Source organism: Euprymna scolopes, chromosome 44 (assembly GCF_053919585.1).
Source record: "Euprymna scolopes isolate OS-2025 chromosome 44, ASM5391958v1, whole genome shotgun sequence".
NCBI lineage: Eukaryota > Metazoa > Mollusca > Cephalopoda > Sepiida > Sepiolidae > Euprymna > Euprymna scolopes.
In genome coordinates, this window is record NC_136525.1 from 18,327,363 (window position 1) to 18,352,801 (window position 25,439).

A 25,439-nucleotide genomic window follows, 5' to 3' on the forward strand; every position below is an offset into this window, starting at 1 on the left:
TTACTTGAAAATTAAAACATGACGTAATAAAATAAAACATAAAAATTAATTTCAACTTTTCTTTCAATTTTCGGATTTTGTAATCAGAACCATTTTCTTTTCTTTCAATGGATTGATAGGTACTATTTTTTCTGAGGAGTGAAGGGCAGAATAGATTCATTGATTGATATAATAATTAAATGAATGATTTTGCGCTATGAAACGAGTGCTGTCAAGAATTGTGCATGTCAACATACTTAAAGGAATAAATTGCAAGATGGTCAACATCTTGAAATTTGGAATATAGCCTTTTTTCAAATAAATAAAAATTTGTTATACAATTTCTTTTTTTAATTCTGTATTTCAGTCAAGTTGGATGTTCTCGCAGTGCAACAATTGTGATTGCTTGGATGATGCGTACAAAAAAACTGAGTCTTGAAAACGCTCTTGATTTAGTGACAGAATTTCGGCCTTGCGTCAGGTATGACTTTTTGGATATAAATCTCTATTGGAGGTCGGGAGTCATGAGTTAGCCAATCTTGCAAGAGTTATTTGGGTTATTTGGGTACACACTTACAGGAATGTAATTTTTTCTTGCTAACCGACAGGCAGCTAAATATCCCTAGATGTAAAAGATCTTTCTACTCCAGTAGTTTTTTCCCCAGAACTGCTAGACTTTGGAATTCCATTTCAGGTCCCTGCATCCCCAACTGTACTGACGTGCAGAAGTTCAAGTGTAACGTGAACCAACATCTTGCTGCCCAAATTCCTTCATAGTACCCCAGTAGCTGTTGCCCCTGATAGTAGCCCACTACACCAAAGTGGCAATGTGCCTTGTTTGGGGTGAAAATGTAATAAAAATATGTAATAAAAAAAAAATGTTCAGTAATAAACTAAGCTCTCACCAATTGAAGTTTTTTTTTTTTTCCCTCAATGAAAAGATAAATTGTCCAATAAATAGGACAATCCCCTAGAGTAAATGTGGTATTGTGGTGACTGAGATAATTCTAGTTCAGTAGGATAGACATTTTTATCACTTTAAATTAAGGACAACCAAGGAGTTTCATTTTGTGGGAACTGAATTTCCGTGCCAACAGACATACGGAAGCAAAGCAAGCTATGCACGTGTAGCGCATACGTATAACACGCGACGGATGACATGACACGACCTACAGTTCTTGTGACATTTAACCCTAACCTTCCGTTTCTTTTCTTTCTCTTCTTGCCTGGACACGGTAATGAACGGATGTGTCTGCACATGGCTCTGTGAACACAAACACCAAACGCATGCATGCATTTTCGAGGTAAAAGAATTTGATTCCGTCATGAACAATATCTTTAATCACGGACATTCAAATCATTACTTGAATGCAACAGACAACAAACTTTTCTGAACAATCGCTACACTTGCATTTACATACAATGAAACTTTCAGATAACCTATGCCTATTTGTTTTGTGCTACCAGATGAGGCTGTCTGAAGATATTGGCTTCCCGAGACGAAATGCATCTAACATTGATGTTTTTTTTTTTGTTTTTCTACTTCTTTTTGCAAAACTTTATTATGTTCTGCAAAACCAAATAACAAAAACAACAACCCACCTTTCCCCCACCACCTTTTTCCTTTTTCCCATTTCCCCTTATCTCCCCCACTCCCTGACTGGTTTCCTAACTTAAAATATACCAAACATTAATACTTTGTAGATCTTCAGACAGCCTGATCTGGTAGCACCAAACAAACAGGCATAGGTTATCTGAAAGTTTCGTTGGTTTTGCAGAACATAATTAAGCTTTTTCTCTCCCCCATTGCAAAACTCATTCATGTTCTGCAAAGGAGTAAAAGCGATAACATTCACTATAAAGCAATAAAAGCAAAAAACCTTCTACAAAATAACTGGATGCAACATGAATACTATTTCCAAAATAACTCGATTCGGCATTAAATAACCTGAAAAGGGTTGATATGCCGTAAAACAAAACAGCCAAACCAAACTATTCCTATTTGTGAACGCCAAACAGATGTCCCCATGTTTTGTTTTACTCTGTTTGTAAATAAATGTTTCTTTGTAAATATTGTAACTTTGTATTTGGTTGCATTAATTTGAGGTCGGAATTTTGAACATATTTATAACTGCCACAAAATCATGTCGGGGGTCACCATTTTTATACGGTGAAGGAAAATAGCAGTAAAAATGGAGTCTGTTGTGTGTTTTTCTTCAACGGTGATGTTTGCAAATGTGTGAGCGATATTCACGGCACACGTCAAATGAATTAAGTAAACCTTTGCGTTGTACATACATTATTTTTAATTGGAATTCATTATTGAGATGGGTATTATTTACATTAATTTTTATTTATTGCGGACTATTATTGTCATCTTTATTAGTTGTTGTTTCACAACGTATCGGCTAACTATTCCTCTGGCCTTCGTCAGGTGGTAACTGCGACGGATAGGAACTTTGAATCTCCTGACTGTATTCTCAGCAATCACTGCCATCCGTAGTTGTTGCTGTCTCACCACGTTTTGACTAAGTAAGCCTCTGGCCGGCTTTGGGTAGGATTGAAACCGCTATCTTCAGACAATCATCATCTGGAACCATAGAGATTCAACGTCTTTATCAATTGCACCACGGGCCCCGAAGAGTGATGAAGGTTGGATTTTTTTATCTTATAAATCCACGTTTATTCATTATCTGATCTTCCGTGGTCAGCGGCCTTGTCGGTGGGGCATTAGAATACACTGACTGCCCCCTTGCAGAGGGTAAAAGTCTCTCAATGGGGGTCCTGGATATGACCTTAAACTATATCCAGTGGTGAGGCCCCCGCTTGTGGGCTTTGGGGAGTGTGGAGCCACCCTTTAATTACCATTGCTCCCAGGTCCACTCTGACCCGGAGTGGTAGTACCTGTTAGGGTTCCAACTATGGGTTGAATAGAAACCGACTTGAAAACAACAAATATATTCTATTAAAAATTTTTTCTTAAAAATCTTTGGATTCGGCATTAAATAACCCGAAAAGGGTTGATATGCCGTAAAACAAAACAACCAACCAATCCATGGTCGGGTCCGTACCGAATGGTATATATATCATTTTAATTGGAATTCATTATTTGTGTTGTAATTGAAATTTAAACAACGCTTATATCACAGAGAACACAGTCTTTATTAAAAAAAAAATTATTTTTTATTTGTTGAAGGCCGAATGAAGGATTTCACTTTCAACTGGAATTATTTTCAAAGATGAACTGCCAAGTCGATCCTCAGAATTCTCTTTACAAAAAGTTCAAGCTGAAAACCTTATCGTTACAAATGGAACAAGGTAAGTAATTTATCATTTTTTCTCCACCTCTCCTTTACACTAACCCAGTCTAATCTTTACTACAATATCTCTCTATTGTGCTAGAAAACTACTCCCACCTGAGAGTATCTTGTACCTCTACAAGGCCACCATTCATCCATGCATGGAGTATTGTTGCCACATCTAGGCTGGTGCATCTACCACTAGTCTCTCCCTCTTGCATAGGGTCCAAAAAAAGGTCTCCAATCTAATAGGTCCCACTTTGTCAACTAAGCTCCAGCCCCTGTCTCATCGCTGCAGTGTTGCATCCCTGTGCCTGTCTTACAAGTATTTTAATGGAATGTGCTCTGATGAACTCGTTACACTTGTGCCCCCTCGACATACATATCCCCAACAAACCCGCTTAGCAACAAAATCGCACCCCTTCACTGTTGAGGTCCCTAAATGTCAGAAAGCTTTCTATTCTGGTAGCTTTTTCCCTAGAACAGCTAGACTTTGGAATTTTGTTCCTGTTACCTGCTTCCACGGTTGTACTGATATGCAGAAGTTTAAACTAACATCTTAATCTTTCTTAGGTATTGGTCCCAATTAGTAGCCCTTATGTCCAAGTGGCAATATGCCTTGTTCGAGATGAATATGAATAAAAAAAAAAATTCCAGTTTGATAACAATCTAAAAAAAACGTAAAAATAATTAGATTGGGTTTCACCTTTTCATCTCAATGTGCATCACTTACGGGGAAAATTAGACTAGGAGAACGCGACCTGCAATTTAATTCTCTCATGCTTTGAAAAAGGACTGTGTCAATTCAAAACTGCTGGAAGACAGAGAAGATTTATTCAACTTGATTTTCACTCCAAATCACTGACCAGTGTGGGGAAGAAGGGATACAGAGAGAGAGAGAGAGAGAGAGAGAGAGAGAGAGAGAGAGAGAGAAATAATCATAGTTAAATTGTTGCATAGATGACAGGCAATGCTAAGAAAACATTGGATGTATTACACACACGAAAATTAAGGATCTGGGCAAAGCCAGATGTTAAATATGATTGCTGACGTAATTCAGTTAAAACAAAGGAAATCAATCGACATTCCGATCCAAGGAATGTTGATTTCAACAAAAGACATTGCACACAGGCTCTAACAAACATCAACCCGTTCTCATGAGAGAAAACTGCCAGAAAGAGGAAGACATGGAGAGGTGCAGTGCATTATGGCACTGTGGACTTTGAGGAGAAGAGGAGAGAGAATGAACAGACTAGGAGGAGGAGGAGAGAGCGATGAGAACAACACTACGCCCTTCCACCCTCCCTTGCGAACAGTATCCACATTTCATCCACCATAGACTCTGACTACTTAAGAGCCACATCATATGTAGACATCCACCCCAAAAATAAGAGACTAGTAACAAACGACGGGACCCGATACTCGGACACAAGTGGAAGCCATCGTCGCCGCCAAAGACATAAGAAAACAAAGATATGAGTAGAGAGGGCCAGCGGTTAGGTGAGCGATATTTTTACCGTTACTCCGCAGAGATACACCCACCACCAAGCAAAACACATTCTATCTCTCTCTCTCTCTTGTCATAAACCATCAGTTGATAAATGTAAATATAGTTGTAACAAGTTTGTTTGTTTTGATTTCCAAAAGCACGGCGAAAGAATAAGAACGTGTACATAATTTTGCATGCATTTGATAAAAGTGCGACCAATACATTAGATAGACCTGATTATATAACATATGCACATGTTTTTTATACTCGTTACATCATATTTCTACCTGCGTCAGTGTTGTTTGATGGAAATTCTGTATGATATGTTTCGTGAATATTTATGCTGATGATACCACCTTCTATATTGCTTTCCATTCACCTTCATCGGATCAGTTGAAACACGCAGCTGACCTAGAAGTGGGTAATTCCATCTCAAATCATCCAGACCATGACATCCTTACCTCTCAGATTTTTTCCAAACTTTCACCATATGTTGGTATCATAAGAACTAGGGAATCCTGAAAATTTGAGCTTTTAACTCTATGCGGTTCCGGAAGGATCGCAATTTTGGTATTTTACGTATATCGCGTCGAGGCGCAAATTCGCGAAATTATGAAATTACTTTTTTTGGGCATAAATCAATTTCTAGACTAAGCAGAACCTCGAAAATTTGCATGGACAAGATTTTCCACACGAGGAATCCAAAAATCGCGTTTAGAAAATGAAATGTTTCTGAGTTATTGAACTTTTAAGCCGAGATTTGGGTATTGGTCTAAGGCGACCCAAAAATACATGTGGCACTATTGGAAATTGTTGACTTAACAAGTTTGTTTGATGGAAGATCTGTATGATATATTTCGTGAATATTTATGCTGATGATACCACCTTCTATTCTAATATTGCTTTCAACTCGCCTTCCTCGAATCAGTTGAAACACACAGCTGACCTAGAAGTTGACCTCGGTTCAATTATATCGACTGATCTTTTTCTTATCAAATGCTATCAATTCATAAATATAAATAAACTTGTATTGTCGAGTTAACAAGTTTGTTTGATTTCAAAAACCACGCTGAAAGAATAAGAACGTTTATATAATTATTGTTGACGTAACAAGTGGGTAATTCCATCTCAAATCATCCAGACCATGACACCCTTACCTCTCAGATTTTTGTCCAAACTTTCACCATATGTTGGTATCATAAAAACTAGGGAATCCCGAAAATTTGAGCTTTTAACTCTAAGCGGTTCCGGAAGGATCGCAACTTTGGTATTTTACGTATATCGCGTCGAGGCGCAAATTCGCGAAATTATGAAATTACGTTTTTTGGGCATAAATCAATTTCTTGAGTAGAACCTCGAAAAAACAAAGTATAGACTATCTAACATATGTATATGTTTTTTATACTCTTATTACATTATATTTCTACTTGTGTCAGTGTGGTCTGATGGAAGCTCACACAAGACATATCTTTGCTCTTTGCCTGCAAAATTTTAAAGTCCAAGACTTATACAGATCATTTCCATGACTTGTACCGATTAGCTACCCATCAGAAACTCTTCTGAAATTAAACCTGGCTTTCAATTCCAAAACACCACTAAACCCACACTAACAACTCTCTCGCTCTTGTCATCTATATATATATAAAACGCAAAACGTGTGTGTGTGTGGGGGGGGGGTTACTATTTCTTAGAACTTTTGGTACTCGTACAGTTTAGTCAAGACATTCAAAAATGAAAATATCGAAAAAAAAAAAATGGTTATATTGTACGTATCTGTTTGGGACTGAAGATCGAAAAAAAATTTAATTTAATTTGATCGAGTAGTTTTTTTTTTTTTACAGCGGAAAAACACGTTCTTATGAGAACGCGTTGAAGTCAGCCATTGTGAAATTTGCTGAACACGCCACTGGGAGATAACTCCATGTAATGCGCCGATACTCCCTCCCCATCTTTAATTCTAGCTTTTCTTCCTAAAAATCGAACCTTTTGCTCGATATCATAGCAAATTGTTTTTTCGCTGTAAAAAAAAAAAAACTACTTGATGAAATTAATTGAAATTTTTTTTTTTTTTTGGAGAACTTCATTCCATAACGGATACGTGCAATATAACCTTTCTTCGATATTTTCATTTTTTAATATCTTGACTAAACTGTACAACTTTTTATATACCGTCTAAATCATAATATCTATGATTTGCAAACGCATGGTGTGTCTAGATTTATTTATATTGACTTTTATAAGATTCGCCCTATTTCGCTGTGTCGCCTGTTTGTTTGGCTTTTTAGTAGAAATAAAGTGAAACTAAATTGAAACGGTGCCTGTTCTTGGCTTTCACGCCGGAACGTCCAGAAAACAATCAGCTTTTGATCAATGCGGTGGAAACCGTTATATCAGACAATTGCTTTCATTTGGACACCCCCATTTTTCATGGGGAGATCTTGGAGAAACAAAATCAAAGCAAACTTGACTGTGGGATTGATGTTTGACCTAATTCACTTTTGAGTTAAGTCATCACGTTTTTTTGTTTTTTTTTCACTTTCACCTCAAGGATTCGATTTCGAGCCTACCTCCCGACTCTCAAATTTTCTTTTTGGTTTTTCAAACACCCGGGCACCGTCGGACCGTTTGTATTGCATCACGTTCATTTTTTTAATTTTTTTTTTTTTTTTTTTTCATGATTTTTAAAAGTTTTAACATTTTTTTTTTATAATATTCAAACAGGGTTATTACTAGGGCTGTGACAACAGCATATTCTTTTCATCGTTTTGCCTCTTCAGTACATATCCGTTAATATCTTACATGTTTTTATATAGACTGATGTGGTTCTCGGTTGATTGACTGTGTCTTACTGTGTCGGATATATACTTGAGAGTCAAAAGATTGAAAAGAATATTCTGTTGTCACAGCCCTAGCTATTACTTTGCTTTGTTTTCACCCCCCCCCCCACATGCTTCTAAACATTCGGGCAACACCGAGTACCCCTGCTAGTCAGTTGATAAAAGTAAATAAACTTATATTGTTGACTTAACAAGTTTGTTTGATTTTAAAAGCCACAGCTAAAGAGTAAAAGCATGTATATAATTTCACATGCATTTGATAAAAGTGCAAACAACAAAGTATATAGATCAACTATATAACACCTGGGACTAAAATTTGAACTCTGTATCTGATACATAGATATTTGAATGTTCTATTAAAGTTCTTTATCTCTCAAACACTGCATAGAGCCGACTATATCACATAATTATATTTTATCAAATCATTTTAAATTAACATGTTCACACGTGTAGCGCTTTCAAGGAGCTGACAATCTCTCTCTCTCTCTCTTTGAACCATGTGATGTCACATTCGCTTCTATCAATTCCCACAGTTTAGTAAATTCTAACTTCTACTTTCAGAAAGTTGACCCCCAACTGAAGTTTAATAACCTGCTATTTTCAACTAACCAGTTTATATACTAGTGGACCTAGTTTTACTCGCCCAATATTTAAGAAACACTAATAAGTACATACAATTGAACTTGAGACACAATACAATTTTATATTTATACTAAATTAATTTGGCTGTAACATGCAGTGTTGGAGCTCCCTTTGGAGGGGAGATAATGTAACATATTCAGATGAATATTCCAGAAATAAAGCCATTATCTAGCTCTATCTGTACTATTATATAAAAGGAAATTTGTGTCTGTGAGTTTTTTTCCTATGGACTCCTAAATGACTCGGTCGATTTTTATGAAATCTCACATGAATGTACTTTATGTGCATGGCAGCGTTCTTAGATAGGTTTTGTGTCAGAATGCCTTAGATAAGTATTGATAATCGAAATAATCCAATGAAAGAAGGAACAGGCAATTTTGATGGAAGTTAACATCTTACACAGCCTAACATCACAAGTGCATTTGAGAAGTATTATTACTACACATGCTGAAAAGCCCAACATATAAAGAAAACAGTAGATTCTTTGGTATGACAGAGATGTATTCGAAATGAATGTTTATGTTAAGAGCACAATTGAAGCATGATACTTGACTTTTGCATTTTAAAGTTTAATGCAAGTGTTACCGTAAACCTGGATGTGTTCTATTTATTATTTATTTATTATTTATTTATTATTTATTATTTATTTATTATTTATTATTTATTTATTATTTATTATTTATTTATTATTTATTATTTATTTATTATTTATTTATTATTTATTACTTATTTATTATTTATTATTTATTTATTATTTATTTATTATTTATTATTTATTTATTATTTATTATTTATTTATTATTTATTTATTATTTATTATTTATTATTTATTTATTATTTATTTATTATTTATTACTTATTTATTATTTATTATTTATTTATTATTTATTATTTATTTATTATTTATTTATTATTTATTTATTATTTATTTATTATTTATTTATTATTTATTATTTATTTATTATTTATTTATTATTTATTTATTATTTATTATTTATTTATTATTTATTTATTATTTATTATTTATTTATTATTTATTATTTATTTATTATTTATTTATTTATTATTTATTTATAATTTATTTATTATTTATTTATTATTTATTTATTATTTATTATTTATTATTTATTTATTTATTCATTATTTATTATTTATTTATTATTTATTTATTATTTATTTATTTATTTATTTATTATTTATTATTTATTTATTTATTATTTACTTATTTATTATTTATTTATTATTTCTTTATTATTTCTTTATTATTTATTTATTTATTATTTATTATTTATTTATTTATTATTTATTTATTATTTATTATTTATTTATTATTTATTTATTATTTATTATTTATTTATTATTTATTTATTATTTATTATTTATTTATTATTTATTATTTATTTATTTATTATTTATTATTTATTTATTATTTATTTATTATTTATTATTTATTTATTATTTATTTATTATTTATTATTTATTTATTATTTATTTACTGCCATTATTTAATCGTTTACTTTTACTCCATTTTCTTTTTACTTTTACTACTAAGGGTACTTTTAAGTGTCTGTGTTCTTACATATATGGGTGTGTGTGTGTGTGTGTGTTCTTATATATATGGGTGTGTGTGTGTATGTGTTCTTATATATGGGCGTGTGTGTATGTGTTCTTACATATATGGGTGTGTGTGTGTATGTGTTCTTACATATATGGGTGTGTGTGTCTGTGTTCTTACATATATGGGTGTGTGTGTGTCTGTGTTCTTACATATATGGGTGTGTGTGTGTTCTTATACAGGGTGTTTCAAAAGTCTTGGGAACATAAAGATTTTTAATAACTCAAAAACTATTAGGAGTTAAAAAATGAAATTGGTACCGTTGGAAAGGTTAAAGTTTCAAGTTTTGTGGGGAATCTTCAAACTTGCTCAATATGAGCACCATTCGTCACACGGCAGACATCTAGTCGATAGTCCATTTCCTGCCAAACGCATTCCAGCATCTTGACGTCAATGGTTCCCACAACTGCCATTATTCGAGCCTTTAGTTCGTCAATATCTCTTGGAAGGGGCGGCACATAGACTTGTTGCTTGACAAAGCCCCAAAGGAAAAAGTCACACGGGGTAAGATCTGGAGACCTAGGAGGCCAGGGCATGAGAACGTCATCATCTCGCCCAGATCTCCCAATCCATCTACCAGGCAGCCTTGTGTTAAGAAACTGCCTTACTCTAAGTCTCCAGTGTGGTGGTGCACCATCTTGTTGAAAAATGAAGTCATCAGATTCTGCTTCTTCCAACTGAGCCATTAACCAGTCTTCCATCATGTTGAGATAGGATTCACCAGTGATAGTTGCCTCTTCAAAGAAGAACGGTCCATAGACACCTTTCTTGGAAATTGCACAAAACACGTTCACTTTTGGTGAATCTCGCTCGTGCTCAAGAATTTCATGAGGATTCTCAGTACCCCATATGCGAGTGCTATGCTTGTTAACTTTGCCATTCAGATGGAAGGTCGCCTCATCGCTAAAAACAAGCCGGTCATCAAAGCTGTTATCTTCCAACTTCTCTTGCATTGCAATGCAAAAGTCACGGCGAAATGGCTTATCAGTGTCCTTCAACTTTTGGACCAACTTGAGCTTGTAAGGTACCATTTGCAGTCGTTTTCTTAAGACACGCCAGACAGTTGCTGGAGCAAGCTGAAGTTCCCTGCTGGCTCTTCTCACTGATTTACGGGGGCTCTGCTGAAAGGCTGTCCGGACTTGCTCAACTGCATCTTCTGAAGTTGAAGGGCGACCTGTTCGCTTACTTGGGCACAAACACCCATCTTTCACAAATTTAGCATGCCATCTGACAATGGGTTTCCTTTCAGGGACTTCTTTTTTAAATTTCCTGCGAAATGCACGCTGAACACATGTCCACGATTCAGTCTTTGCAAATTGGAGGACGCAAAACGCCTTGTCTTGTTTAGAGAACGCCATTACTGCACATGGAAAGATAAGACGAAAATCATTAGTATGACCAAAAACTTGATTAAGCAAGCTTTAAAATGACACCAGTTTCATTTTTCTACCTGGAATAGTTCATGAGATATACGCATTTGTAATGTTCCCAAGACTTTTGAAACACCCTGTATATATGGGTGTGTGTATGTGTTCTTATATATATGGGTGAGTGTGTATGTGTTCTTATATATATGGGTGAGTGTGTATGTGTTCTTATATATATGGGTGAGTGTGTATGTGTTCTTATATATATGGGTGAGTGTGTATGTGTTCTTATATATATGGGTGAGTGTGTATGTGTTCTTATATATATGGGTGAGTGTGTGTATGTGTTCTTATATATATGGGTGTGTGTGTGTATGTGTTCTTATATATATGGGTGTGTGTGTATGTGTTCTTATATATATGTGTGTGTGTGTGTATGTGTTCTTACATATGTGTGTGTGTATGTGTTCTTACATATATGTGTGTGTATGTGTGTGCATGTGTTCTTACATATATGGGTGTGCGTGTGTGTATGCGTTCTTACATATATGAGTGTGTGTATGTGTTCTTACATATATGTGTGTGGGTGTGTATGTGTTCTTACATATATGTATGTGTGTGTATGTGTTCTTAGATATATGGGCGTGTGGGTGTGTATGTGTTCTTAGATATATGGGCGTGTGGGTGTGTATGTGTTCTTAGATATATGGGCGTGTGGGTGTGTATGTGTTCTTACATATATGGGTGTGCATGTGTGTATGTGTTCTTACATATATGGGTGTGCGTGTGTGTATGTGTTCTTACATATATGGGTGTGTGTGTATGTATGTGTTCTTACATATATGGGTGTGTGTGTGTGTATGTGTTCTTACATATATGGGTGTGCGTGTGTGTGTATGTGTTCTTACATATATGGGTGTGCGTGTGTGTGTCTGTGTTCTTACATATATGGGTGTGCGTGTGTGTGTCTGTGTTCTTACATATATGGGTGTGCGTGTGTGTGTCTGTGTTCTTACATATATGGGTGTGTGTATGCTCTTACGTATCTTGTGTGCAGTTCACTATTATGTGTGTGTGTGTTTGTGTTCTTATCCTTACACCATTTCTTGCCATGAAAGTCTTTGAGACGTGTACGTACAAATGTATAATGCGTACATACCTGGTTGCCTTAGCCAGCGGATGATATCTTCTGGTCGCTGGTCTGCCATTTCATTGGGAAGTGGTCACAGCAGACAAGTGCATCAATAAACAACAAGATGGATTTGAAGCTTCAATCTTTTATTTCAAGGCAAGCTTATCATCTCAGACCCTGATTGTCGGGAGAGACCTCATCCCATGTGGTCGTCAACCGGAAGCCTACGACCACAATTCCCGTGTCACCCCTAATTTCTGGTGCATTCTCTCTAGGTTGATACCTGTCAAACCTAACCTTTTGTGACCCTGCCAACTCGCCGATGGGAAATGAAAATATACTTACATGACTTTCTATTTCTAAAACTACCTATATAGCAATTAAGCTGGGATTCCCAATACTACACAAGCATTATATATAAAAATAATTTCATAAAATCAACAGTAGGTTCTCTACAGTGCAATGTATACTACAATATATTGTGAACACAGTCACTGCGAGAGGCATGTGAAGCTTTTTCCAGGTGTATTGAATGAGTCCAGAATTAGTCAATCAATGGATTTGATTGAAAAATGAGCTATTTTATTATGGAGGTGTGAAACATTCAATCCCGGGCAACGTCGGATCACACTGCTGGTGTCCCTATAAAGCTGAGATATTTTTCTCTATCTGACATTGATATTAAAACAAAATTTTTAATATACTCAGCCGTGGTTATGCGAGCGACTACATGAAGATTAACTAATTTGTATATTCCTTTGAAAAACGAGTGTTAATTATTCATTTTTTTAATGTTTTCTTATTAGATAATTGCTTTCATTTCTCTATTATGCGTAATTCCATTTATGTATAGTTTCTACATTCTGCATAATTACATAGAATTTTAGATGAAAACTTTCCTGCATACAGAAATATTTCATATATGAAAGTGACTTTGTTGGTGTATGTGTGAAATGTCCCTACCAAACTCTTCTCTGAATATTTGGTCTACAAAGTTGAGATTTAATATATAGGGTATTTGGACCTGTGGATCACTTTCGATTTGGTTTTTAGCTGGCAAAACTTGCTGCTAAGAGGTTAAAATGGAAAAAAAAAATAGTTGACTTTGGCAGGGTGTCAAATAAAACATTACTCCTGCTGTTATTTTTGCACATGCGCAAAATTAAACATTCATAGCTCAAAGTCGCTTAATTTTTAACTTTTCGTATCCATCTTTTAGTAGATCAGATGGTAACGACGCTGGAGAGATAAAAAAAAAAATGGCTAAGACTAAATGTTTTGATTTCGATCCTAGTGAAAGGTACACGAGACATATTTTTTCATAACTTTTGAAATCATTACTATACCTATATAATTATAAAACTCAAATGACCTTGTAACTCAGTGATGTAATCCACAATCTTCCAAAGCTCACTACTGAGTGAAAAATATCTTTTCAACTTTTTATTTATTAATTTTCTTTTTTAATAAAACGAACAAAGTTAAATTATGTAAATAAAAGTTTAATAGAACAATATAGTTTTTTTTTGTTTTTAACGAAGGCTGTTTAAAAAAATATCTGAAGAAATTAGAAAGTTTATACGTTCAAGTATTAACATAAAATTTGTTGTATATTTAGAATTACACTTATTTAAAAAACAGAAAAATATTTATGATATACATACTCGTCACAGAATGAAGATGTCATATTCTAAAAATCATGTAGGTTTGACTAGTAACTTTTCAATTTGGCTAGTAAACGAAAATATTTAGTTGTCAAAGGCCAACCAAAGATAAATTTGTCCGTAGAGCCCTAATATATATATATATATATATATATATATATATATATATATATATATAATTATAAAACTCAAATTCCGGTTTACGATATCCGGTTGCATATGCGCGCATAAACATTAACCCATAACAACGTAAACAAATAAACACAAATCGCTGCTTTGGCAGATTTTGATCTGTGCACTGAAATATTAACGTTATTTCTAAATTATTATTTAACATGGGAAGAGTGAGGGTGTTTTGCAACTATTCTTTATTACAACTATGATGTCGCTATTTTCTTACAACTAAACAACTTTAACCCGTTGACAAACATAAGAACAATTGCAGTAAAGCCAAGACTACTACTACTACTATTCTCTATCCGTCCCTTTTTCTTTCTTCCTTCCTTCCTTCTTTTTTTATTTTTTGTTTACATTTGATACAAAAAAAATACATTTCTAGATACAAAAAATTTTTATTTTTTGTTTACATTTCTAGATACAAAATAGTTGTGTGAGAACGGTGAATTTGTTGACACATTTACTAATCTGTTTCAATATTAGTTTTATTTTATTTATTTAGGTTTCTTTTTGCTTCAGGTTTTATTTTTTTTTTTTAGATTTTAAGTTTCTATAACTTGGTTGAAGGATTCCAATATGGGTTTTTCATTCTTATATTTCTCATCGGTAGGGTCATGTGCATTCTTGCTGCTAAATGACTTTCGTCGGCATTCGATTCATAGGAAAATCATGTTTAATTTTCGATTTTTGAGCGATTATTCGGAAAAATAGGTAACTTTACATAAATAGGGAGGATTTTTTTTTTTTTTTTTCATGTTTGAGTGATCCATCCGTGATTTTTCATTTTAGTATACTTTCATAGAAATGTTTCTGTTATGTCAAAAAAAAAACCAAACTATTTTCTTTACGTCACAAGTGTCATGCTCATACATGAATTCCATAGCTAATATAACATACTGACCCAACGGGGCACGGGTAGTCTATTTTTTTTTATAACTTTAGAAATCATTACTATATATTGGATAATAATCAATAGAAAATCGACTCTGCAATAAATAAGAAATCTGCATGAATTAAAATATAATATTTATGCGTATTTTATGACCAGGCAACGCCGAATCCATCCATAGCCCTTGAGCCCCTGGAGGGGCATAGGCCATCTACAACTTCTGTAGATGTTTTTGTAGCAAGGAGTTCTTTTTTTACAGGGTGAGGGTGCTGGCCCCACGCCATACCTTCCCAGAAATTACATACAGCACCTAGCCTTCCCAAAAGGCCACCCAGGCTCAACGTTGCTTAACACCTAGTAGTAAATACATAAAATTGGACTTGGAATACAAATTTATATTTATACCAAATCTATTTGACTGTAACATGCAGTGTTGAACCTCCATGTTTTCTATCTATATACTAGTGGGGGTGCCTTGTACGGCATAATCACGTTGACACACCGGTTCCCGCTGGATCACCAAAGTTAAGCAACGTTGAACCTGGTCAGTACTAAATGGGTGACCATTTGGGACTTCCAGGTGCTGTATGTGCTCTCTGCTTATCTCGGCATTGTTTCCAGTCGTCCTGAACTTCTCCTTGCCACTGGACTCAAAACAGTGTCAATTCAGGAGAGGTGTGGTTGGGAACTGCGCAAGCCTTGACACACAATTACATGTGCAGCTGCCCTTACAGGGGGTATCCTTTGTTTTTCGATTAATTCTAACACTTGTGACTTCTGGTCGCGCCACGGAGACATTTTTTTTCCTCCTTCGTGTTATTGGTTCTGCCTATCTACTACCACTTTTTTTTTTAAAAACCTCCCACAACACCAAAGCTAGCCTGATTGCCGCCATCCGCTGAGTATTTATCGAGCTCCCGCCAGCGCTTGTGGAAAAGGCATGCTTCTAGTTCTGGATCCGTATTAAGGAGGTGATTGAGGCTGAATGCAGCTACATTGAATAGATGTCAGCTCTACTACATGATTAAGTTACCTGAATTGATTTTTTTTCAATAAAAGTCTTAAAATAAAGCCGTAGTGTTGTTTTATTTAGAGCGACACTTATCGTTCCACCATGTACATATATGTATGTGGTAGCTTTCTTCAGTTTTGACAGACTGGATACCTACTGTAAAGGTGCCTGCACATGAAATTATTTTTGTGGCAAGAATTGCGGCATCGATATTGTTAAATGTCAAGTGGAGGTTCAGAACTATTGGAAACAATACCGAGATAAGCAGAGAGCACATACAGCACCTAGGATTCCCAAATGGTCACCCATTTGATACCAACCAGGCTCAACATTGCTTAACTTTGGTGATCTGATGAGAACCGGTATATCAATGTGATTATATATATATATGATGATGATGATGATGATTGCAACGTCTTGTCAGACGAGTGCCACTCCCTCAGACATTTAAAATCCATGAGCCCAAATGCCTGAGGGAGTATCTATACAAAGATGATGTTACAAAGTCTTAGCTTTGTACGACAGCTAAGTCTCTCTCTCGGTTCAAAATGTTGAGATCCAGCAACAAGCAAGAGCAAGATAGCCAGCAACAAATTAAACTGCAGACCAGCTTAATGCGGGTACTGGTCTCCCGCTTTATGGTTTTTTAAATCAGAGATTTGCTTCTCCTAGAAAGGTTGCCTTCACCACAGCTTACGGGAGCCCTCTCCACCCCAATACACATATACACACACAAACACACACACACACACAAATATACACGGTGCTAGTTGGTCGTTGACCCAGAAAAAGAGTTCATTCGCCCTTTATATATATACACACACAAACACATACACTTTAAGTCAAATCTTGTGCTTGCTGCACAGTTTAACTCGACTCATCATGAAATGATGAGTTATGTGCTGACAAAGTTACCTGAATTGATTTTTTTTTCAATAAAATTTTTAAAATAAAGCTGTAGTGTTGTTTTCTTTAAGGCGACAAATTTATCATTCTACTCTGCTTCCCTAACTGTACTGACAGGCAGAAGTTCAAGTATAATGTGAGCAGACATCTTGCAGTTCAACTTCTTCCATAGTAGGCCGGTATATGATATGACCTCAAATATAACATACAAGTAGCACTGTGCCTTGTTTGAGGTGATTAAGAGTAAAAGAAAGAAAAAATTGTGAAGCAAGTGTTGCATAATCTATAACACCTTTCCTGAGTCAGCACTACTTAATTCCTGTAGCAAGAAGAAATACAAGACGACAAGAAACATGTAGAAATAAACAGATAGCACATGCAATATTCCAAAATAGTCACCCATTTTAATACTGACTATGCTAAACATTGCTTAACTTTGGTGATCTAACATGTGTCAATTTGGTCATGTCGTATCCAGTAGATGTATGTTCAATATTTCACAAATATTTCTCGATCATTTTTCTATTTTAACGGATTCTTCTTTTCGTTGCATTTATAGGTACTAGTCCTGAAAATTTCTCTTCAGATATTTTGGCCGCTAGCCCAGTCGAAGGAAAAACCAAAGGCGAAACTATTTACAGGTGTAAAAAATGCCGGTAAGACAACCCAAAGAAAATTATTTTCTTTATTATTAAACATGTTTTGTATTTGTTTTTTAAAATTTGAGTTTGCTGCAAACAAGTCAAGATCCCTTTTTTTTTTTCCAAGTCTGTCACTAGTAACTTTTTTCTAAGAATTGCTTGTGGAACTCTCTTCCTGCTGACTGTTTTCCTCCTACCTATAGTGTCTGTTTTTTTTTTTTTTTTTTTTTCAAGACTAAGGTCAAGACGCATCTCCTGTCTTTGCAATAATCATCTTTCTTTATTGTTAGCTTTTTATATTAAGTGGCTTCATGTTTTATCTGAAGCGATTTCAATAAAAAAAAAAAAAATTACATTGGCCAACAAAAAAAAAAAAATTTTCATGATGCTTAAGATGTGTCAACTGTTTTTACCCAATTTGAGGGCGCTGATTCCAAAAATGCTGTCGCTTTTTTTCTATTAGGTCTAGTTTTTCTGTTATACCCCCTCCCCCACTGCTTTATAGGAAACAGAGTTACAATAAAAACCAGGCAAATCAAAGAAATAATATTTTTATGTAACTTTAAGACACATATTCATGAAATCACACCAAAATATTCATGATTAAATCTTGAAGTTGTAAAAATGCTAAGCATAGACATCGTTATTCATAAATTGCCGTTTTACTGATTTCCTAGAATGGGGGGCTCCAGCATTATCGCACTTGATAGACCAACAGTAGTCGGCATGCAGGATGGCATACCAACGACCTTGACGCATATGACCCATTGGTGCTGTCTGTCTTTTCTCGAATAACTTCGATGTTGCTGATGTCTTGATGGAAGCACCCGCCCCCTCTCCCTCTGCTCGTTGCTCACAAAAGAAAACAAACAATAAATGGGTTGGATATATTCGTTGATACCATGACTTTTTTCTAAAGGAACTCCTGCTGCCATATTTGAACTATGGCCACTCCCGTGACCCTCTCGTTTCTAAATATAGGTCATGCTTAGACTAAACACACAGCTGCTCACATCGAAATGGGGATGGGGAAAAGAAAGAATGACAAGAAAGTCTGCGTGTGCCACATCGAATTCATTGAAGGTATGTGAGGTTGAAATACTTTTCGCAGCTAACGCACCGGATGAGTAGATGGATGAAATGACAATCGGACACCTTCACATTCTTTATATCCGATCTTCGAACTGGTAAACAGACAAGATGGTTGTGCAAAAAATGTCACTTGATACTCATATTTGCATCCAGTTGATGGAGACTTACGAGTAATGTTTCAACAGCCTCTTTGTAGTTGGGCGCCTTCATTTTACTACATTCGTAAATGCCGTCCAGACACTCAATTCTGCAGGATTCATAAAATTAAAGAAATCTGCATCATTCATTAAATTTTGAATCTGGGACCCATGAAAAATTCCAGTTTTTAATTTCTCTATGGTTAAGCCTGGAAATTTCATGCAAATTTTTTTTTTTTTTTGACATGGGGGTCACCACTTATCAAGGCCCGAAGGCCACTCAGGGATAAGGGTTATTGCATGTACAGTAATCAATGAGATAGTATTGTAGTAATCATTAGTATTGGGGGTTTTGATAGAGTGTCTTACTTAAGGGGGCGGTTTGTCAGGAGTTTGTTTATGTTGGACTTGAATATATTTGAAACAGTCGGCATCTTTCTCAAGAGCCTTCACAAACTGTTTCGTGATGCCAAGCTTTATGTGAAGAGGAGGAAACACAATTTTGGAACGCGTCACTAAAGGAGAAACCAGGACATTGAGAAAGCCAGGAATCAGTTCAATGCGCACAGGACAATCTTTTTATCCAGTGGGCTGTTCTTGCCTTGCTATCCCACAAACACAACAAGCAAGAAAATTTTGTGTAGCCACCTTGTAGCCCGAGGAGAAACCCAACCATTTTTAAATCGACACATGACCCATGGTACTGTCTGCATGAAATCTTTTCTAAAACAAATTTGATTTTGTCATATTTTTCTTTGAGAGTTGTTGAATGGCCTAAAGGAACTGATCCGTATAAGTTACCATTGTGAAGAACACATTTTAAACTTCTTTTGTCTATAAAAAAAGTGCCGATCTTGAGAATAATACTGTTCGTTGTTGCAATATACTTTGTCATTTTCTTGAATGAAATATGGCAAGAATTCAATATGGCGTTCAGGTTGTAGATTTTTTTCTTTGAAGCTAAAAATTCAGAAGATTCTTTGCAAAGGTTAAGATCTCTAGTCAGATCATTAAGTTTTCCTTGAGAAAAAAAGCTGTGACAGTAAAGGAGAAAGAAAACCGACATTTGAAACAGTTACTTCACTATTGTCAGTCGACAAAGAAGAGGCTTGGTCTTCTTTGGAACCAGACAATTCAAATTTGGGAAAGCTTTTAAACACTGGAACAGGAATTTCATTACAGTGTGGAATTGACCTAACAAATTCCTAATGAACCGCCCCCTTCCGGGCCTTGATAAGTGGTGATCACTGTGTAAAAAAAAAAAAAAAAAAAAAAAAAAAATTGCAGACTTGAGGTTTGGATAAACCAACAAATTTCTGTTCTTCCTGTTGATTCCCATCCTTTTGACTGCACAGAAATAGCAGTCATCGAAATGGTTTTCCGGTTGATGCCAAACCATTGGAATACCAAAGTGAAATGACTTTCTATCCTTTTTTTTCGACTGTCGAAGATTCTCAACACACATTGCTTGCATACAATCGTGTGTAGATCATCTAGGATTACTTAGTAATTCACTGATCCATTTCCTGTTGGATTGCAACATATATTTCCCGCAAACATAGCAAAACACATTTGGATTGTTTAAATAACGTCGCCTAGGAGATGGTGTAACCATGCTTAATTTTTGCTCCAAAAAATCTGCAACAAAAGTAAAATAATGCAGCTTAATTATTTCTGAATTTCTAACATTAAGAGAATAAATCTTACTTTGATCCAGAAAAATAAGAACAGTAGTTTGAAAAATCTAAATGATACGAAATGTATTACAGGGAGTGATCGTGCGTATGACAGCTATATGCAAATATTAAGCCATGTGTGAAATGACGTCAAGGTAAGGTAAAAAAAAAGGAAGACTGTAAAAATAAGAGAGATCACGTTAGAGAAGACGATCATGTTAGAGATGTGGGTGACATCACTGCCGTCACGCGTGGCAGGAGAATGAGGAAGAAAGGTCATTTCTTAAAACTTAAGACAGAAGTTGAAGTTCTTCCGCTTTCCTATTCTTTGTCCCCTTTGCGACTGAGTCTACAATGTGTTGGGTCCCAGGTGTGTACATGTTAACACGTATGTAAGTGTGTGTACAACGCTACAAATGTTGTTTTGTTCTTATTTTTTTAGTCAGCCATTATTTCGTGACACGTCGTTGCTGAGTCATACGAGTGGTGAAGGCAAAGAAGCGTTCAGTTGGAAAGCAAAATCGTCGAACACTTCGAAAACGAAAAGTGATGTGGTCTGCACGCAATCTTTATTTATCGAACCCGTTCAATGGATGGCAGACATTGTATTCAAACAAGAAGGCAAGGTAAGTCCTGTATAACGAATAAAATAACAAAGATCTTTCTGATTCTCTTTCTTCTGATCTTGAACACGTGGTGCAACGGGGAAAAAGGTGGCTGGTTAATTTTAATGCATCTAAAACCAAGCTTCTCTTTTTTCATCACAATCGCTCTGACCCCCCATCTGGCCCCAATTGAAATGAATGGCTCTCGTCTTGGGAAAGCACCATGTCTTCACAAGCTTCTGGGACTGACCTTTACCTCTGATCCGAAATGGAACACCTACATCAAATCTGTTGCCAAGATCGCTGGAAAAATGGTAGGATCATTTTACTGCTTCAGTAGGTTTCTCACTAGCAATGCAATTCTCTATCTGTATAAGAGCCAAGTACGTCCTAAAATGGAATACTGTTGCCACATCGAGGCAGGAGCTTCTCGCCGTGCTTTATCCTGCTTTGATAGAGTTTAAGTGATGCCCTTTTCTCTTCCCTGCAACCGTCGAGCCTTGATACAGCTGTGCACAGTTAAACATACCAGATTCGTCAATTAAATACCTTCTCTCCCAAACCAGCAACCCCACATTTATTGAACAACTATTCATAGTTAAAAACAAAAAAAAAAACCTATATTTTATATTATTTTTCCTTTTGATAATAATAATATTTGGTTCTTCTCCAGAATTCCCCCAATATTAAAAAAATAAAAATAAAAAATCTGTATGATGTACATAGCCGTCACGGAACGAAAATATCATATTCCAAAAATCACATAAATCGATCAAGTAGTTTACTTTTTAAGTAAGAAAATAAAATTTTGTGAGTAAGCAAAAAGAAACTGTTTCACGTCGTCATCTTAAAGGAACAAGTGCAGATGACTCATAATAATTAAACTAGCGAGATCAGACTTGTAATGTCCACTATTTCCTATTGCTAAAAACACTTTTCTTTATAAAAATAAAACTAATCAAGATTAATTTATATGAATTTTGGAGTATGCTCTTTTTGTTCCATTACATGTACGTACATAATGAAAATTTATATACCATACATTACGACCATGTAATCCCTACAGCCACCTACCTTGAAAATGCTGCTGTGAAACCTGACATAGTTATATGGAATAAGTCAGAGAGAGTTGCAACCTTAATTGAAGTGAGTGTTCCCCAACATTGCCAGAAGGTACATACAGCGCCTAGCCTTCCCAAATCCCAAATGGTCACCCATCTGGTACTGGCCAGGCTTAACGTTGCTTAACTTTTGTAATCTGGCAAGAACCGGTGTGTCAACGTGATTGTGCTGTACTTTGGTTGAAGTAAATGTCCCTAATGATGGAGGTCTGAACAGAGCTGAAAGGGAGAAACAGACCAAATATCAACGTCTCATGTATGATATGAAAATAAACTGGAATTTTAGGGAGATATCAATCATACCAGTTATTATAGGTGCCACAGGGCTTATGAAGAAGAACCTGAAGTCCTACCTAACTAACATTCTTGGTGAACCAAGTGCAAAAGAGATCCAGACAATTGCACTTAAGGGAACAGCGAGGATACTAAAAAGAGTTCTCGGTTGTTTCAATAAAAACAGAGCAATGTTGGCAGCTGGTTTGGCTGCCCCATACCCAGCATTACAATTTTCAAAGTTAGAAAATAAAAAAAAAGATTTTTTTTTTGTATTTTTGTTTTTTTAATGTAGGAGTATTTCTGGACAAGCACCTTATATTTTTACTTTTTAATTCAAATTGTTACTTTTAAACACAATTAGGTTTTCTGTTTTTTTGGGGTGGGGGGGGGGAGAATTCGGCAGTTGAAGAGTTATGCCCCTTGAGTCGTACAATTGCATTGGTACAAAGCTTTCATGTATAAATTTTTAAAAAAGTGCCGAATTTGCGGATGCATCGGACACAAAAGTATACGCTGCAGTTAAATGTCTCTTTGTCAAAGGAATTGTTTTTTGGATTTTTATTTTTGTTCCCAAGTTTTTCATTGGAGATTTTAGTTTTTATTTTAGCGTGAAACGGTAGAATAATATCCGTAAATCTTACGTGTTAACTATGATGTTTACCCCAGGCATATCAAACTCTGAATGCTGTGAGAGCCATACGAGTGACTTTGCGTTTATATACAACGTTGCCCGGGTGTTTGGAGGTGTGTGTTGATTGGGTTGGGAGGGGGGGGGGTAGATCAAAACAACCCTGTTAAAAAGAAAAATTCGTTGGCCGGGTGTTTGGAGGTGTAAAAGAAAAAAAAAAGTTTTAATAGAAAGGTAGGCTTGAACCCTGAACCTTTGACGCGGAGGTGGAAAGGAAATGGAAAAAAACCCTGCGACCTAATCATCTCGACCACGGGAACAGATGAATTGATAAGTGTGTTAAGTTGACGTTTATAAAGCGAAATTAACAAGTGCGAGAACATTAAGTCGCATGATGTTTGACCTAGTTTTGCGCTGGAAACCAGTTTCTGTTTTCCCTGCTACGCAGCGATCACAAAATATCTCGAAAATAGCTTGTAAAAGTGGGATAAATTAAAGATAGCTGCAACCAGAGTTCCTTAGTCGTAGATATTATTATTTAGACAGTATATGAAAGGTTTTAAGAAGGAGCGAGCCAACCGAGAATGACGGCCAAAAAAGCCTTTTGTAGACATACGCAAAAAGCGAACACACATACATACATACATACATTTTCATTTTTATATATATAGATTTAATTGGAATTCATTATTGAGATGAGTATTATTTTTATTAATTTATCTATTTATTGCGGACTGTTATTCTCATCTTTTTTAATTTTTGTTTCACAACGTTTCGGCCAACTATTCCTCTGGCCTTCGTCAGGTGGTATCCATGACTGAATAGGAACTCCGAATCTCCCAACTGCATTCTCAACAATTACTGCCATACAAAGTTGTCGTCTCACCACGTTTTGGCCAAGTAAGCCTCTGGCCGGCTTTGGAGTTCCTATCCCGTTGTGGTTACCACCTGACGAAGGCCAGAGGAATAGTTGGCCAAAACGTCGGGAAACAACATCTAAGAAAGATGAGAATATTAGTCCTCAATAAAGAAATTAATGAGTTTGCGTTGTTAAAAAGGTTGCATTCCTACAATTATGGTCCTGGATATTACCTTAAACTATATCCAATGGTAAGGTCCCAGTTTGTGGGCTTAGGGGAGTGTTAAGCTGCCTCTTAATTACCATTGCCCCCACGTCTGCTCTGACCCGGTGTGGTAGTACCTGTTAGGGTCCCAACTATGAGTTAAATAGAAACCAATTTGTAAAAAAAAAAAAAAAAAAACTCTATTAAAAATTTTTTCTTCCGAATTATTAGATTCGGCATTAAATAACCTGAAAAGGGTTGATATGCCGTAAAACAAAAACACTGTTACAATTTTAATTGAAGTTTAATAAAAATTATGGCGCTATTTTTTATTTTAATTTAAAAATATGCAATTGTTTGGTCTTATTCAAGAATGCAAATACAAACGTACATGATACATGTAGTTTAACAATAAATAAATAAATAAATACATAATATGTATATACAATTATAACTTAAGTCGTTTGATGAAAAAATATTGCATTATTTAAAAACATACAATAGTTTGGTCCTATTCAAGAATGCAAATACAAACAGACATGTAGTTTAACCAAAAAATAACTAAACAAATTAGCATGAAATATAAATGTGTTCTTTATTTCAATCCTAGCCTATCCGTACCCCAGCATTGCTCGGGAAATTAAATCAAATGACAAAATTGTAATACTATTACTATTAATGATTTTTATAATAATAATAATAGACATCAGTCCACGTTGTCATGAAGGCGACACTGTTACAATTTTAATTGAAGTTGTTTAATAAAAATTATTGCAGAATATTTTTAGTCGCGTGCAAGCGACTCTATAAGTCACTCGATCGGTTGGTCAGTCGGTCCGTTGGTCGGTCGGTTTGTCAACTTGTCCGTAACACTTTTGTGCTTGACCTTTTTGGTTAAGATCAAAGATGCTGTTCTTAGCTTTTTAAGCTTTTCTTGGCCTTTTGGCCGACATCAAAGTGTTTTGCTTTTATTTTTTGAATTTCTGATTATTTAATTGTAAAATTTTTTATTACGGAAATAAACTATATAAACAAGATCAAAGTGTAGTATCTGTTCCGGCAGATACTGCAAGCAAAGATCATATGTGGAGGCGACCCCACATATAAGACCTTGGTCAATGTAGGGGCAACCCTTCATACCAATTGTCACTATCCAGCTCCCCTACTCCTCGGAGAGTTGGTCCCCATTTC

The 25,439-nt window shown here is 35.4% G+C and overlaps 1 protein-coding gene across 2 annotated transcripts in view; it reads left to right on the plus strand.

The window, feature by feature from the left end:
• LOC145268720 (dual specificity protein phosphatase 12-like) overlaps positions 1-25,439 on the plus strand; it is an 81,681-nt gene that overhangs the window by 5,468 nt on the left and 50,774 nt on the right. For both annotated transcript variants that reach the window (XM_080124270.1, XM_080124271.1), the window contains exons 2-5: positions 347-460; positions 3,176-3,297; positions 17,568-17,664; positions 20,997-21,180. In XM_080124270.1, coding sequence (XP_079980396.1) covers positions 347-460; positions 3,176-3,297; positions 17,568-17,664; positions 20,997-21,180 — 517 coding nt within the window. The remainder of the gene's footprint in view (positions 1-346; positions 461-3,175; positions 3,298-17,567; positions 17,665-20,996; positions 21,181-25,439) is intronic.